The sequence below is a fragment of the Ptychodera flava genome, chromosome 17, assembly GCF_041260155.1.
Source record: "Ptychodera flava strain L36383 chromosome 17, AS_Pfla_20210202, whole genome shotgun sequence".
Lineage (NCBI taxonomy): Eukaryota > Metazoa > Hemichordata > Enteropneusta > Ptychoderidae > Ptychodera > Ptychodera flava.
The window spans coordinates 31300891-31319415 of NC_091944.1; the positions used below are offsets into that span (position 1 = coordinate 31300891).

Below are 18525 nucleotides of genomic sequence, written 5' to 3' on the forward strand. Positions count from 1 at the left end.
AATTTTCAATTCTTTATTATGAAAGAAACAGTTTTACTTGGAAAGTATGAGCAACAATTAATTAACCATAAATGTTGAGGGACATATGACTAAAATTTCAAACTAGTCTCCCTGCCCTGGTGAAAACAGTTTGCTAGCAAAAGACATTACTTTGAATGAATTCAGTGTGATCGACAGTCGAACAACAACTTCTGTCAGGGACTGAAAGGATTCACTTGAGCCTGTCTGTGACCTCATCAATCAAGTATCAGTTAAAACCATCCAATCGCATTGAATAGGGTCAGCTGTTGTAGATGAGAAATGGGTAAGAAAATTAACAGTTGAATCGAAAGTTTTACAAAAGTCAGTTGTTACACTAGTAAGGTTTATGTAGTCCATGCACACGCTTATCAGATCTTGCAGTTATGACGCCAGAAAGCATAAAACCAATTATTTGAAATATCAGTTTTTGAAATTACAGGTTTCAAAATAGGTATCAGAACAAGTGACTATTGTACTGGTAAATGCATTCCACACAATGTAGGGTAATATACATACAGATATCCGTTTGTGATCCCTAAAACGGTAAACAAATTCATACTGTATCACAAAGTACAGCTACTTGCAATTCCTTGATTGACAAATGGGTTTTCGTTGCCTGACTACCGTGAAATTTCATGCATCAGTAATAGCAGTACAATTACAATCAGATAATTAATAGTCCTTTGGAAAGTTGTTATTCTGGTCACTGACTGTGTAATGTTGTTTTTCTCTTTCCACTATTCTATTTTCCTCTCTGTCTTAAACCACTACCATCAGCGTGGCAATGACATTTTCCAGAATGACCAGTACAGCCAATTTAACATCCATTGTACTGGAATGGTCTAGAAGTTGCCAAATATTTCAATGAGTGTTTTTGGTTTCTCTAAAAAAACAAAATACATATCAATTCTTGTCATCTATAGACAGCACTGTATGAAAGGAAGTACTCTTTGGGAATTCAGGTCATGGTCAAGTTGACTTGCTGCTAGACTAAATTATATTTTTTAAGTAATATTCATTGAATCAAGAAGGTATCACTCTTCCTGAAAGTGTGAAATGTCTTCCTGTAAAAGCAGTGTTCCTAGCAATCTGTCTCCATGACAACACAGGTGGATACATCATGATGGATACGGGAAAACTAGAGTTGGAAGAGAGTCATGGGGTCAATAAACTTTGCAGTCTGGGTTCAATATTATTGAACACAAGGACAGCACTTTGGATCAGCTCTCAAATTTTGTCATACCACTAGTGACACGTTTCCATTGCCACATGGAAATGGTAAAGTTCACCAAGCCAGTTCTACACTTTCCATTCATCTCTTTTGGAATAGATTAATCCTCTTTCTAGCAGGCTCCAGAGACAAAACATAGAATATAATACAACTTGGGAGAAAAAGAGGATTAAAATGGGTACATGAAACACTCTTATTCTGAAGCCTAAATAAAATAATATAAATCCTCTTAAATTCATGGTCACTAAAGGCCACTGACTTGCTTTCATTCATCAAAGGCTTGAGAATATTCAAGGATTGACTACTTCATTTTCAAGGACATCGACTCTAAAATGTATTATTTAGGTCCATCTGACTTGAGGCCTTAATTAAAAGATTTTTTTTTAAATCAATTAATGAATGACACTTACTGAAAAAATTATGATCAACATGGAATTGAGTATTGACTCACATTAGACTGCACAGATGGCTTACGTGTAGCAGGACATGTGAGAAGCTCTAAATTTTTTCATGCATCCTTTGTGCTTACTTGGCTCTAAAATTGCACAGTTTTTCATGTTTTCTTTAGCTGTTGCCTCCTGCACTGCCATGGACTTGTCATGCCTGTTCATCTACTGCACCGTGACAATGCTTTTCCTTGAAATTCCAATTCCTGACGTTTGTTTCTTTCCAAACTTGTTAAAAAAAAATTCATTCTCATGTGTGCATTTACAGTCAATACTATAGACCAGTTTCAAAAGAAATTCACTTCACGGGGGACATTATTGCAGCATTTTTTCTTTTCACTTAGACTGAATTCATTAAGGTGGTATCAATGGGTTAAAACTGGAGTTCAAACGAACCAAACAAAAACAAGTGTAGGAACTTAGAACTATGTGCATTCTCTGCACAAGTTTATCTACATCATACATGTATTGGTGTGTACCACTAAACAGCATCTTCACCATCCATTTTCTATATCAAACACTCTCGTAGTGGTCAGTGTGCAACATCTTATCTTATTCTGGGGTGAACCATTCTACGCACAGTTCACACAAAGACAGCAATGGAATCGGAATATATCTTTCCCAATTTTTCATCAGTACACATGATACCACACTCTGAAAATTGCTTGTGTATTTTCCCAGTCTGTTCCTACATTTACATTCCACAGATGGAAACTGAAGCCACATCCTCATTGTCTGGTTTGTATTAAGTCCAAATGCTTCCATACAAAGAAAGGAGTGGAGAAAATTTTTGTGTGATTACAACATGACATTGGCATTGACAAAATATTACCATGCGCAAATCTGTTTTGGGAGAAGGAAACAAGATTTCTCTAAAGAAGCATACATGTATCTGGCACACATCTCTCCGGCTCCCATTACAGATGAGCCTAGTTTCACTCTGCAGTATAAATCATGATAAATCATGGATTGTGCAAACTCAGTGTCAACCACAGTAGGAAGGCCTGCCAATCCCTTTCCCTTGGAAACTGGGCCACAGATCCAGTAGGTTGACTAGAGTGTGTCAAAGTGCATGGGAAATGGCAACCCACTGAGACATACATCCGTGCAAGGAACCAACGATACGTTTCAGAGTTTCACTTTCCAATTTCAAAAATATCATGGTGGGTGTTAAATTAACGCATAAACACACACAACTTTGATGCTTATCACAAACATGGAAGTACATGTATACAGAAAAACGTACAGTGATGGTTGTGATGTTTACTGTTAAATCATTTCATGGAATACACTCTATCTGCACCATAGTTTTGCAGAATTTGCAAAAATAAGCCAGTCAGTTTTGATGGAGAATTTCTTTCAAACGTAGTTTGGAAACACTAAAGAGCACTAGAGTGTTCCTCCCAATACAAGCTATTTTCCAAGTTTCAACTGTGATCAATAATGCTAATCATCATGAAGATGAAAATGCGCTAACAATGATGTGATCCATTAATGAGTGGTACACCACATACTCAGATGCCGTAAACTGTAAACAAAAAGTTGTAACAAGCCATGAATTTGTGAATTTGTGCATCAAAGTAAGCAAGCAACTAATCTCTGGCTCTTCTTTACACTTTTCATTTAATTTCATTTCACTTTAAAACAAACACAGAATTTTCAACAGTACATTTTTTCGTGCCAAGGGAATGGTAAAATTCTTTTTTTGTTCAATTTTAGAGTGGGCACCTGAGAGTTCATGTCTGTCAATAGTTGATGTTACATCTTACGAACAGTAACAATGAACTGTAAAGATGAGGCGCGCCCACAAACGTTTCTTGGCAATGGATAATATATAAGTATATAGTGAGTAGCAAAGATGATATCAAAATTTAAAAAGTCACACACCTGAAATTCAGAAATTTTAGCAACATACTATACTAACAAGGAAAGTAGATTTGATGCATAAAATTAAATGGAAGTAGTTTTCCTTCAAATTATCAATTCCGATTTTAAGTACTGATAATTGAAATATTGTCAACATTAATTAGCAATTGCTAATTGCTCTTCAAGGAGGACATCACATACTTGCATCCATCTCATGGAAACAAAAAAAACATGAGAGACAACCGTGGCATGTACTTTTTACAAGTATGATTACAGCAAAGAACCTGGTTTTTGCGATGTCATTGACGGTTGATAAAGTTCACAAAGTAGATTTTATATGCCCCCACTGGCACTACAAATTTGACGTTCACTAAACGAGAAGGTAAACAAGTAAACCACTTCAAATTACATGTATTCAAAATATTGCCCAGTTGTCAAGCTATAAATCTTGCTATCTGAAACGGTATTTAGCATTCCAACATTTCTTACTTGTAACATCTTGATACATTCTCACATATCCAAAGTTGTATGTTCACAACACCTACATAAGTTAATTAAATTATTAATTATGTATCATTGTGTGGAATACTACGTTGGACGAATGTCAATGCAGTACATCGAGCAAAATAATATTTATCGACAGTATCACTACAAGAGGGTTGATACTTGATAAATCGCTAAGCAAGTGGTGGCCATTTCTTTGGAATGTACGAAGAGAAAAGTTTCCATAATGAGCAAAAACAACGCAGTGTCCTTGCAATACAGACCAGGAAAGTACTCACAACACTGAACGTAAATGGCTTACCTGTTTGGTGGATAGACATCAGGTCTTCTGCGAGATTGCTGAACGGAGAACGTACGATGATAGATGTTTGCAGTACGTCTGGTCACGGTCTGGCCACAAAATATTCACAACTGAAAACTTTTTGCGTGAATGAAAAACTTGAAATCTGTGGAGACGGGTGCCAGATGGCTTCCCGACCTTGCTTCCGACTGTTCGGCAGATTTCCTATAGACTGAGTCCCCTATATATACTGGAGGCGGTTACTCACACTCAATGCATTCACACACACAGCCTCGTGAAGTAACCGGAACGCGAAAAGATGATGCGAGCCGCTGGCCGGTAGGTCTGTTTTCAAGGCTTAGTCAAAACACGAGACAAGATCATAGTTTTCTGTGCTTTGTTGTTGAGTGTGTTCTCTATATACGACGTAGCACAGACGCGATGATCTACAGATGAGCCTACAGAAAGCAAGTTGTGCAAGTTGTGTACATCCCACGCCCGACGACCGCTGATGTCACTTGTCAGCCTCGGAAAAATCACTTCCGGTTTTTTGAACTGTCCTGTGCATCCTGGGATGACGTCATAGCAGCCTCGTACTCAACTGATGTTAGAAAAGTTAATAAATATTGCGTCAAATATACAAAAGCTTTTGATATTTTTATCCCTTGTGTTAATAATATTCATGTATACATATATATTTGTAATAGCATTCATCTTCATCTTGTTAGAATATATTAAGATGAAGTAATTCTTAATTTAAAAGTACATTGTGGGCTAAGCCTACTATCACATGATAACATTGCCGAGTTGCCCGTTCCGCTGTTGATAGCAAGATGGTAAGTACTGTCAAGTTGCCGTGTGTGTTTCTCTATTTAAAAATCGTCTATTTCTACAGAAGGCTCTACTTTTGCGTGTTACCAGAATAAGATTGCAGAGAACGACTGAAATCGTTGAACGAGCGAAATTATGAACGCTCAGTCTTTGTGGTTTATTCGTACAGCTTCAGTCTTGTGACTAGTTTACAATGTTTTACGTCACCCCCTTTCACGCTGTGATTCGAATATATAATATGACTGGGAAATTCCTGCCCCAAACGACTATTCAGTCCTAGCCGATCATTCTTAAAGGCCGCTGAAATTTCAATTATATTCTAATATCTGAAAAGAGTACCACTGGCGAATTCAGTGGCCACTTTACACTGGAGATTGTCCTCCATCGACCGTGGTACGTGATCAGATGACGACACTCACATGACTTTCACGCGCATTCACTCAGTTCCCCGGTAGTCCATCGTAATCACACCGGAAAAGTTGGATCAACACTTGCGACAGTGGCTGCCCCACGTACGAGTGTTTTCTTGATTATTTCAAATCACGATTGTTTAATTAAGCACATGCGGACGATGTACTGTAGCTTGTAAAACTTACTGTCTGTAAGTGCACTGTTATGCTCTACGGAATGACCTTATATGACCTTGTCGAATCACTGTACTTCAAATATTATATCGTTTCGAGTTTATTCACCTCTTACATACATAGACGGATGCATTTTATCTTTTCATTATCTATATATGATCAAATGAGCATTTCAGTAAAGGTACCTCAAAATTCCACATCAATCTTTATGTATTTTAACAGTCAATATACTGCCCTTGATAACGATATGATAGTCAGTCAGTCAGTCACAGAAAAAGTACATACACACACAGAATGTAAACATGACATGCAAACATGTCAATGTGAGATAGTTGTAAATGTGATAATATAAACAGTGAGAGATTTTCCAGGCAGTAAGGTCTAAATTTCTGATATTGTCACTCACTGACTTCTGCTCACCACATTTACTTAGCGTTGGATTCCAGTAAGTTATGTCAAATAAGGAATACAATATCCTATGATAAAATTACACCTAGCTCATCTTGGTGATCTAAAACAATAGAATCACTCTTCATACAGGTTCATCTATGGCCAACTCTAAGACCTTACCCTTAACCAGTACGCAGGACTGATGTCAATATATGTTCCATATACACTATGTGAAGTTTTTTCATTTGTACTGTTGATAAGGCAGACAGTTTTTAATGTGTAGTCCGAAGGACAGTGTGATTTATGTAATGCGTCTTTTGCCAAACTATCTCATGGTCATTGCAATCGGTGACAGTTATTTCCTTGAAACTTGTGCAAGGATATATGTCACAGTATGTGAAAGGATAGGGTTAAGAAACCTTGAAACTGCTCAGTACAGAGAAAAGACTGGTATAAGTGAACTGGTACTCAGTACATGTACTCTTGAATTTTATTGAGTTAAGTCTGTTTTTTTTGTTACATGCAGTGCCTAGAGAAATGTTATCAGGGTCTCGTTGTCATGTCATCAGGGTTCCCCATGGTTTATCAATGCAATCATAGAATGGAACCTGGGTTTGCAAATACACGTATGTTCCATAAACTTAGCAAAAACAGTCAGTACTCTGCAGTTTTAAGGGTCGCTTACAAATTTAGGTAATGCTGCTGAATTTTATCTCATACAAACCCTTTTGTGTCAGTGATGGCAATGTATATGTACTGAAATTAATCTTTACCTTATATTTTTAAAAATATTCTGCATAGCGGTAATTTTATGGAGTGACTGGTTGACTTCCCCTTTTTGCAGTAATGGATTTCCTAGTTTGCATTGTCAGCCAATTCTTGCAATGGCGTTGTCAGTATGATCGCATCACAGTTGCTGAGAGGGGCCTAAATAGCAATCACCTTTTGACCAACAACCTTTGGTCTGATCCCCCTACTATGTCATCTGTTGATCTGGTACGCAGGGTGAGGCTGGGTAAATAAAGAAGTCTGCTGGTAAGTAGCAAAGTAAATATTTGCTTACAAAGAGAGTGTATGTTGTGATTCCATTCAAAGCATGGTCAAAATTTTTACATCCAGAGAGGTTAAAATGTAAATAGAACTGACAGTGCTTGTACAATAAAATTATTTTGCCTGTTCCACAGTAACATTACCAGGTTTTATTTGTAAAGAAAAAATGTTTTCCCCTGGGATAGCAATTGCCTGCCATTCAATGTGTTTGACTTTTCCCGGATTGTAAGTACTATTTTAAAATTCGAATTAAAATTTTTCTTCACATATATGCAAACACTATTTGCTTTCACTTTAGTCTTGGGTTTTTGTCCAATTCAATATATCCATAGAATATGTAATTTTATGCTTATGATTCAAATGCATACAATAATCTGCTGTATTTACCATCTACAGTCGTATGACGAGGAAGACCTGGGTGGTGGATACAGTGTAGTGGGATCATTTCCACAAGACTTTGGTTATGGACCTGACGACACGGAGACAGATGGGGCCACGGCCTCACCTGACAGTAAACCAAGAATACTTCTTATGGGACTCAGAAGGTTAGTGCTTCATTTCATCTGCATGACTTATAAGCAGCTTGTTACAATTTATTCAGTTCTAATTTGAAAAATTCTATAATCTTAAAAGTCTTTGGAATCTGCATTGATAGGTTTAATATTCAGTAATTTTAGTAAACTTTCGTTGTCACTCAACTTTCATAGTCTAGCAACCTGGCAAGTAAACCTAAGGGAGGCAATGTCGTGCTGATAATTTGTTATGGATTTCTGATAGCAAATCTTTCTCTATTGTGTATACCCCGGGTACATGTATCTTGAAAAAGTACACGTGGCTACATGTAAACTATTGCACCCTGAACTTCGGTCAGCTTTGTTTTCATAGTGGTCCAGTCTAATCTGTATCAGCAGTAAGTAGCATAGACAAGAATCAACATGGATGAGTGCATATTTTCAGCAGGTTTATGAAAATCAATCGTAATCAGAATTTATTGTCAAAGGCACCTTTTAATGTTCATAGTAATACGTGGACTGCATAACTTATCAGTGACTGACACAGATATGAAAAGTATTTTTGAGAGCCATTGTTAAGGCAATGCATGCCTCAAAAATTTTTTTAAACATCCAAGCTGAAACTTTCAAACCATTCTCTTTAGTGATCTAGAAATAAAAATCAGTAGGGATCATGCAAAGTCTCAAATTACTTGAACAATAACAGATACTTGAAATTCAAAATGCTTACTGTATGGTCTTTTAACTCCTTGGGAAAAATTAAAACTTACGATGTTCACAAAAAATGATGGAACCTTCAAAATGAGTTCACACGGGCAGCAGACCAACAAAGTAAAAAAATCTGAATGTCAAAAATTTGTTCCCGGACACACTGTAGCTTAATCCCAGATACACATGTAGATGATATCTGGATAGTGTAAAGCACAGTTATCTTGTAATCTGATTAGGTGTGCTTGCCCAGTAATGTCTGGTATTTCCCAAAGCCCCTTGTAGTAACAGAAATATTTCATGAGCTCTACACTTGAAAGCATCATGCCATTGGTGTTATTGCATGCAGCTGTTTGCTAGACTCTTTCAATCAGATATAAGAGCAGAGTAGCGTCCAGGCTATATCAAGATCACAATACCTGTATAGTTTTCATGGTATCGTAGCTATTCTACAGATCTTACATGTTCCAGTTCGGTAAATTACACAACAAGATCATGGACATCGGTGTTCCACAGCTCACTGAAATAAAAAAATTATGTTTGTTTTCAGGAGTGGCAAGTCCTCTATTCAAAAAGTTGTGTTTCACAAGATGTCCCCGAATGAAACACTTTTCCTAGAGAGTACAAATAAAATTGTCAAAGATGGTAAGTGTATGCATGTATATATTTACTTTATTTATCCTTATGGTGATGTTTCTGTATTCCTACTATTTGCCAGAGCAAAACGAATGCAGTGAAAGCATGTGATTTCATGATCACATAATTGAGGCCTCATAACATTTACTTGTGAAAATAATTTTAATATTGCCAATAGTCCATGTTGTCATAGAACTGATGACCACATCACAAAACTTTCCATTCTGATTGGCTGAAAATCTTTGACATTTCACATCTAATTACACACAATTGCTCCAAACCAGGAGAAGTATTTGAAAAATCTCAAATGTAATATTTATCTTCAACACATAATACTCCAGTAGGTGTTCATTGATTTGTGTACATTTAACATTTTATATATAAAAGCTGGCAACTGGGACAATCAGAAATATTGTTTTGTATAGAGAGCAGAAAAGAAGTTGAAAAACATTAGGAGTTGAAGCTTTTTCATGAAAGGCATTGGAATTTGAAAATTAAGTCATGTTTTCCCTTCCAACTTCTCTCTGTTTTCAGATATCAACAATAGTTCCTTTGTACAGTTTCAAATCTGGGACTTTCCCGGTCAAATAGATTTCTTTGATCCTACGTTTGACTCAGAGATGATCTTTGGTGGATGTGGAGCTCTCATATTTGTCATTGATGCACAGGTGAGTGTCACGCTGAAGTTATACAGATATGAAGGTGTAAAGATTTGTGGATACAGACCCTTGGATATAAACTATTTTAGGGTGTTCCTCAGGGGCAAACATTGCACTGTATCGATACCCTGACCTGCAATGATTCCGTAGGTTACTAATGACTATTATGAATTGCTCTCTGTGTCCAATAATCTTTACTTATTGAATATTTTGGATATTCCAAGGTGACACATAGTGAATGATGTACAGACACAATGATGCAAGTGTGCTTGAAAGCAAACAGTGTGTATCTGTATGTCTGATCAACTACACACCAGTTCCTCAATATCAACTCATATCAGCGCTATTTTTGTTTTACATTCATACAATGGCAGTTTTCAGTACGTGCAGTTGTACTATAAGCAATTCTTAAGCATCAGAAATATGTACATTTAGAATTTTGAGTTACAAACTTAGTTCTGTGAAGTTTTGCTTAGTTTGTAAGTGGGGTTGTGTAGCATCTCCAAAGTGTTAATCAATTGTAACGCTGCTTCGACCTTCCTTAGACTTACAGATGTGCCATGTTTTAAGGTTTTAAGGAATAAGTTCAATCTCACCCAAGAAACAACAGATGTCAGTATTTCAGGTGATACTTGAGAAAGGCCAGATTGGCAGGAACTTCAATGACATGATGAGTGTGTTAATCTGATCTTACCATTCTGATTTGACTGAATGTTTTTAACATTCGCAGGATGACTACATGGATGCCCTTGCCAAACTTCACATGACAGTCACAAGGGCATACAAGGTCAATCCAAATATCAAATTTGAAGTCTTCATCCACAAAGTGGATGGTCTCTCAGACGACCACAAGATTGAAACACAGAGGGACATTCACCAGCGAGCCACAGATGAGTTAGCTGATGCAGGGTTGGATGGAGTTCATCTTAGGTGAGATACTGCATTCAAAAGTCTACTTTATTCCATATAGTGGCTTCAAACTTCTGATGATCTGACATTTCTTTCTGTAAATCCTGTTGAAAATACTGAATCACATGATATTTTCTAATATTTATTCGAAATCCCTGTGTTGATATCTCAAAGAGAGACAATATAGCTATTCATTTCAAAACATAAGTGATGGGTCTAACAATCTTTGAGAAGAATTTGTACCATTAACATCTGTAAGAATTGGAAGGGTATCAAATGTTGTTAGAAAGTTCTACAACAATACCATGCTTGCTCTTAAAACAGAAAGCCTTGGTTAGAATGCCTCAGCATTTGCTGTAATTCTAATGGCACTGAAAGGGATATTGCCATTTGTATTCATGTACATGCTTTGCTACAGGTTTTCTGTGTACATCAGATATCCCTGTCTGTACTGATGAATGTATGCATATTTACTCAATTATTCTGACTTTTCCTTTCTATCTCATTTCAGTTTTTACCTCACAAGTATTTATGATCACTCAATATTTGAAGCGTTCAGCAAAGTTGTACAGAAACTGATCCCTCAGTTACCAACCTTAGAAAATCTTCTGAATATTCTAATTTCGGTGAGTACATATGAATTCTATTTTATAATGATGTGTGGAGGTCTTTCCAAGGTTCCAAGTCACCCCTCCCCCTTGTTTGATGCAGACCAGTGATTAGATTAGTGTAGAGTGTCAAAATGAAAATCAATCAATTCTGCAGAGTCTGTACTCTAATATTTCCACTGATCATAAATCAACCCAGTCCTTACAGAACAAATCGCTAAATTCTTGTAAACTTTCTGAAACCATGCAGTTTGCTCCTTTTTATCTTGAAAAAAATTGTGCATAGACACAGTTTGAGTATTGTATTCTTAAATTGGTATGAAAATCAAGGAAACATTTTTGTACAGAATTGAAAAAGACAACCTCTTGAAATTTGCCTTTGTCAAGGTTTAATTTCAAGTTTTCACTAAGGTATGTAATATTTTCTATACAATGACAGATATGGACTTGTGTCTCTTTCAAGAGTATTGCAGAATATTGCTGGAACAGAGATCTGAACTTTCGCATCAAATCTGCTTGTCATACCTTTGCCAAGTTTTCCTGCAAATTTTTAGCTACTATAGACTATAGTCTATAGAGGCTATTGGGATGGGTATCCGTCCGGCGTCCGTCGTCAGTCTGTATGTATGTATGTATGTATGTCCGTTGTGAGGCGTCCGTCCACTCAATATCTTGAGAACCGCAGTACTTACTGATTTGATATTTGTTGTGTAGATGAAAAATAGATTTTGAGAAACTTTTTTTTTAATTTTTGATATTATTGAAAATAGGCAAATTAATGCCAAAAAAGGCGTTTTTGGTAAAAAATCTTCTTCTTCATAACCGCTGGTCAGACAGCTTTGTTATTTGGTATACAGGTCCCTAGGGGTAACCCAACTTAGATTTGTTCAAATTGTGATGAAATATGCAAATCTGTATTTTTAAGGAATTTTTTTGTCATTTTTGGTCAAAATTTGACTTACATTGTATGTAATTCTTGTACTGTATAAACCCTATCAATTCACCCAGAAAAAAATAATTAATATGATTTTAAATAATTGAATTAATTAGGAAATCATCAAGCCAAAATAATTTTATGTAGAATTATCAGAAAGTTCAACTTTTTTGACAGTTCATAGTGAAATGCTTACCATCTTGGAGGATTAAAACATGTAAAGGCAACTTTCCTGAATCCCAACTTTGACATATTCTGAACTGTCATTTATTGTGCCCTGTATGTTTAATATCTAAAAGAAATTGCTCAAAATAGTCAATAGAGATAGAGATAGAGAAAGTTCTAATTTCCATTTATGGTTGACTTGGTAAGGATAAAATAAAATTACTTTTTGAGGAAAAAAATAGAGTGGTCAATTAAAAGAGTGGTCAAAGTGATAGGGTTTTTATGGTAAAGCTAGGCTGTAAGATTCCTCATGTGCTATTTATAGCAATTATGCAATCTGTGTAAACAGTGCAATGAAAGTTACATGATTCCTTATAATGCTTTTGATGACCTTGAACTTCTTAAGTTTCAAACATTTTCTCTTCAGTGTGCTTCTCTGAGTATGTACAGTCTCAACTTATTCAACAGAACTTACTTACAATGTTAATTTGAAAGTTAAAATGTGCTTGGTTAATAGGATGAAAATACTGATACTTAATTTTTATCCATGTCTATAGTAGCTTCAGGGACTTTGGCCCTATGTTATTCTTAATCAAGTTTAAAGTCTCTGTTCAGGATTTGCATTTGAGTAAAGATGCCTATTATTATCAGTGCTATCATTCATGGAACGTACTGAATTCATATTCTTTGACAGAATTCAGGAATAGAGAAAGCCTTCCTCTTTGATGTTGTCAGTAAAATCTACATTGCTACGGATGGTTCACCGGTTGACATGCAGTCATATGAACTCTGCTGTGATATGATTGATGTTGTCATTGATGTTTCATGTATTTATGGGTGAGTATCCAGTGGATATATTTTCTATAGTTCGGCTTATGGGTATTACAGTTCACAATGTCAGGGTCAAGTTTAGTTGAAGGTAGATGTAAATGCGATACTTAGTGAACTTGCAGTTCAAAGTGTCTCCGATGAATTCTGTTTGATGTGATCTGTAAAATCTCCAATATCCATCAGTTGTTTGACTATGGATTGTTAATGTAATATTGAAATACAACTACTTCTGTTAATGGTTTTGATAATTTTGGAATAATTTTGAGGGACATAATTCAAAACCAGATTAATCTAAGTTGAAAATATTGAACACAAGAGTATATCATCCATGCTGTATTTCTAGTTACTGTTAACATTTGCAACATTCCATTGAAAGAGAATGATGCGCAGAATATATAAGACAAACGTCTTGAGATGGATACGCTCTTAACATATTGTGAAGTAATCTTTTGCTCCCAGCAATGAGGAAATAAAATCCTCAAATTTTGATATTTCATGCACATTTTGTCATCACTGTACCAAAGAAAGTCTTCTTAGATGTATGATTTGTATGGAAGAATTCCATGAACATTAATGCCTTTCTTTCTTTTTTCCCGGTATGCAGACTGAGAGAAGAGAATGAAGGCAGTGCCTATGACTCAGAGTCAAGTTCAATCATTAAACTTAACAATGCAACAATTCTTTATCTCCGAGAAGTCAACAGATTTTTAGCGTTAGTTTGTATTCTCAGAGAAGACAACTTGACAGACATGGTAAGTTGGAGAAGTGTTTCTGTCAAAATATCTCCACAATCTGTAATTTGTTTACAAAGTTTACCGTCATCATGGTGTCCTTCAAATGTAATTGCTGTTGATCCTTAACACCATTTAACCTGAAATGTCTGTCTCTCCATTCACATGCAATCAACAGGTCTGATCGACTACAATTTCCACTGTTTCAAAAATGCAATCCAGGAAGTGTTTGAAGTGCGGCTCAAGTCACAGCAGGGGATGTTGATGTCGTCGCAGACAGCGAGTAGTCCACAAGACGGTACTGGAAGCCTTCAGACTAATGGTATGGTCACAACTCCAACTAAACCCGTCTAAATGTTGTCACAAATCAAGCAATGTTCATGCTTAGGTTAGTAGCCCGGTGCCAATGAACTTGGTCTCTAATTTCCCTTGCTGTTCTTCCTTCTCTGAACCACCTTGTCACCCCCCATTAACTTGTAATGGTATGACCCGCCAGCATGACATGGTCATGGGTGCTCACCCCCCATTAACTTGTAATGGGATGGCCCACCAGCATGATGTGGTCATGGGTGCAGCTGCCTGTATTGACTTTTCCTATCATGATGTTACTGGTGTATATTATTATTTTTCAACACTTTTTAAATGCTCTTTTGTAATGCACCCTGCTAGTAGGAGTATATTGGTAGAAAATGTTTCTTGCTTGTTAGCAAATGTACTAGTATTTTAGTGATAGATACATGTATGGTTGATTTACTTGAAAATTGTTTGGAAGGTTATCATTCAATATTATCCCAAGTTGATATATTCCATTGTTAGGCAGTTTGTGTCATCCAAAACTGAAACTAATCAGATAGATTGTGAGATTGAAAACATTTGCATGTTTACACGTGTAGTGTGCTGATATTACAGTAAGGTCAATCAGTGTTGCAACTTTGTACTTTCAACTCTCAGAATAGACAATGAAATAGCGACAGGTACAGATAAGTGTTTAGGCTGTGTCAACTGCTTTTGAAGTCTAAAACTGATGACACTGGCCGATGGAACTCTAAAATGCTAGTGTTTCACTCTATTCTGTTCTATTCTTCGGTCTTACCCCATTGATATCAGCGATGATGCTAGACCTTTGTACTTTGAAACTGGAGTGACAGAAGTGACAACATAGCTTTTCAGTATAAGTCTTGCCCATGTAACTGTTTGGTAACAGGATCTTTGTTACACAACCATTAAGACACAAATGTTAATGTAGACATATCATGATGTAGTTCAGTGTGTCATGTCATCTTTTCAATGTATGTGTATTTTATTCATTGCACTTGATCTCATCTCACTGCACCGATGTTGCAACACAATGGCCAATTAGCCATTGCCATAATTCACCATAATGCTTGCTCACTATACAACCCTACATTTCATCACCCCTGCCGTATCAAAGTTCATCATTCCATAAAATGCTTCACCCTTCCACATCATACTCTGTCACATCATACCACTCAATACCACACCTTGCACTCATTGTTTCAACATATCTTGCCTTCTACGACATAATTACCATAAACCCATATCTTTCTACACCAAAACACTCAGTACCACACTATACACCAACGTATGGCCATGTCAAGCCACACCACACACCATCAATCAACCATAGCACCATGTCAAGCCATACCACACACCATCAATCAACCATAGCACCATGCCAACATACTGCATCATACTCTGTTTTCACCATATGAATACCACACCATACACTTCTCCCACAGTCATCACACCCCATCACACTACACCTCACCATATCATTCCATGCCATACATCTACATTTCACCATACGCCATCACACCAGACACTAACTTCTCATAATACCTCACCATACACTTGTCATAGCAAACCAGACTATCACATACTCACTGACAATGTCAAACTAAACCGTTCAAAACTATGCACCTATATCTAGTGTGTTCTGTAACCTAAATTGACCTTTGACCCAAGAAAGTTCTGTCACAAGAATATAGTGTATTTTACAATACACATACTGATTTAGAACTGATGAAAAACTTTCCAAAAATTTGTACATTGAAGAATTTGTGAGCTAAAGGTTCACATTGCGTACATCTCACCACATGATGCAAATCCATACAACGCCAGATATACATGTCTCACTATGCAAAACCTTACAGAACACCAACATGACCATATCATACCTTACCACACACCTTGACCTGAACACAATTCCCCATCATTGTCCACCTCACTACATACCACACAGTCGCATCTAACCACAAACAATGCCTATGTCACAACACATCATGCATCCACATCTAACCATACAGTGTCTATCTTGCCATACACCATACATCCCCATCTCCTAATACAGTGCCTATTTCACTGCACACCATACACCCACATCCACCCATACACCATCTCACCTCACACCATACAACCCTCTCTCTCCTCACACTGCATATTTCACTGCACACCATACACCCACATCCACCCTACACTGTCTATCTCATCTCACATTAAACAGCCCCATCTCTTCATACAGTGCCTATTTCACTGCATACAATACATGTACACCCACATCCACCCATACAATGCCTCTCTACCCATATCTACCCATACACATACATGTATCTCACCTCACATTATACACCCAATCCCATACAGTGTCTATATTGCCTTCACTCACATCACATACAATGCCTATCTTACCATACACTATACACTCACATCTCCCAAACATTGGCACACACATCCTAAGTGCAGCCACCCATGTTACAAAACAACACTAAGATTGACATGAATAACAACCAGATAAACAATACAAAACTGTGCGTGCTCTTATTCTTCCTTTCTTTTGTGTTTTTGTCATCTCCTAAACAGCCAACCAGAAATCAGTACCTGTGTAGAAAAAGTCTAAATCGTGGCCTGCGTTTCCTGCCAAGAAGAACCAAACCAAAAACAAAGTTACAGAAGCCATCAGGAAATGCAGACAGATACAAGACCAGTGTGAAGACAGCATGGTCTACCCTGCCTGAAGCTGAACACACATAATACTGAGAAAACATCTGATTTCTTTACATGCCTTGTACAAAATGTTCATAGAAAGCATTGGCATGCCTAGTTGTTGGCAAAACATATGGACTGGCTTTGAGAAGCCTTTTTATTGTATCTATAGTAAGTGGTTCTAATATAATTATGCAGCTTTGAGCCATGTGCTGTTTATGTCAGCAAAAGCATCTGATTTTCATCCTCTGGCAACTTAGATGTGGAGTATGATATCCAATTTGATATTCACAGATTGGTATTTTGAATTGAGGGGATGTCGAGTTTAGAGGTGACAAGAGAAAGTGCTTTCACTTCAAGGGTCAAGTTGAATTGTGACAGCACAGAAAGTCCTACAATGGTCAATTTACTGTCACGATGTGAGCATCAGAAGCTGTGCATGACAGTGCACTCGCTAGTTTTCGATTTTGATGTTGGACTTTAACTTGAAAAAGATGTACATATACAGTGTGTGTTGGATGTATACACACAAGATGCTTCCCATGACAGTTTACGCAAGAAATTAGCATTTATTTTTCAGTTTAATATTATCAGAGTGAAAGACTTAGAGACATTAATGGTATTAAAAAAGGGTCAATAACTATACGATTTGAGATGATGTGATGGGGGCAGTGTTCTAGAGGGCGCTGTCTTTATGATGCTGACATCTAACATCAGGTATGTTTGCATTTGTACATGCGATGAAAGAAGCAGCATATAGGGTTAGAGCTGCTGACATTTGATAATTGAAATTTTTTTGTCATGTGAGAAATAAATTTATGTTGTTTGAACTGAAATGAAGAGTGGCGTGTTGTTAACATAGTCTTCTAAACTGTTAATTGTAAATGGCAGGCGTTTTGGGGTTATGTGTTCTTGTATTTACTAGGAACTATACCAGCCAAGTAATTTTTCTCAAATTCAGCCCTATCATGAAAAGAGTCAGTTGATACCCATTGTTCTCTATAGCATTGGTGGACCTGGTATACAAGGAAATCAGGTTGTCAAAAGGGTTACTAACAGAGTGAGAGTGGTGTGTTAAATTGTTCCCATGCATATTTCGGTCGAGAGAATGAAATGTTTCAGCTGAGAGAATGAACTAAATCATTCCTAATCTGAGTCAGTTGACAGTAAGGTTGTCTTTAGCTAAAATGGCCCTATGTCTTCCTCAACTATCTTATGTGCTGAATAGTAAATCATCAAAAGTAGAGATCCCCTCATTCATGAAATACATGTGTGGCTGGACTTTTTGAGATTATTTCATGGTATCTAGATTGTTGACAATTTAAAGTTGACAATTGAAAATTACCACATTTCTGTGCATGTGGTCGTCATGTTGTCCATGTCAATTTTCAAACCTCAGTGTTCAAACCTTTGCAATGGTTAGCGCTGCAGTTTCAGATATTCAATCAATCAATCAGTGCACACATACTGTGCACATTTATTTGCATTTCAAGCCACCAGCCCATATACCAAGGAGTCATGTCATATAAGATACAAGATACTCGCACAACAACTTTAAAAAAAGCTGAAAATTATAAATTATCGTCCTACATATATGATATGATTGAATTTTGTTAAGTCCAAAGA

At 36.8% G+C, this 18525-nt stretch overlaps 1 protein-coding gene across 2 annotated transcripts; it reads left to right on the forward strand.

Annotated features, from left to right (window-relative positions):
* The first annotated feature begins 5061 nt into the window (after positions 1–5061).
* Positions 5062–17735, forward strand: LOC139116057 (ras-related GTP-binding protein C-like). 2 transcript variants are annotated; one of them, XM_070678564.1, is made up of 10 exons: positions 5062–5184; positions 7600–7748; positions 8974–9068; positions 9594–9727; positions 10449–10648; positions 11139–11253; positions 13029–13171; positions 13770–13917; positions 14075–14284; positions 16777–17735. In XM_070678564.1, the coding sequence occupies exons 1-9, from the start codon at positions 5182–5184 to the stop codon at positions 14078–14080; spliced, it is 993 nt and encodes a 330-aa protein (XP_070534665.1). In that variant the 5' UTR covers positions 5062–5181; the 3' UTR covers positions 14081–14284; positions 16777–17735. The 2 variants fall into 2 exon arrangements, with proteins under 2 accessions (XP_070534665.1, XP_070534666.1); XM_070678565.1 differs by having other exon boundaries at positions 14075–14218.
* Positions 17736–18525: the final 790 nt, after the last annotated feature.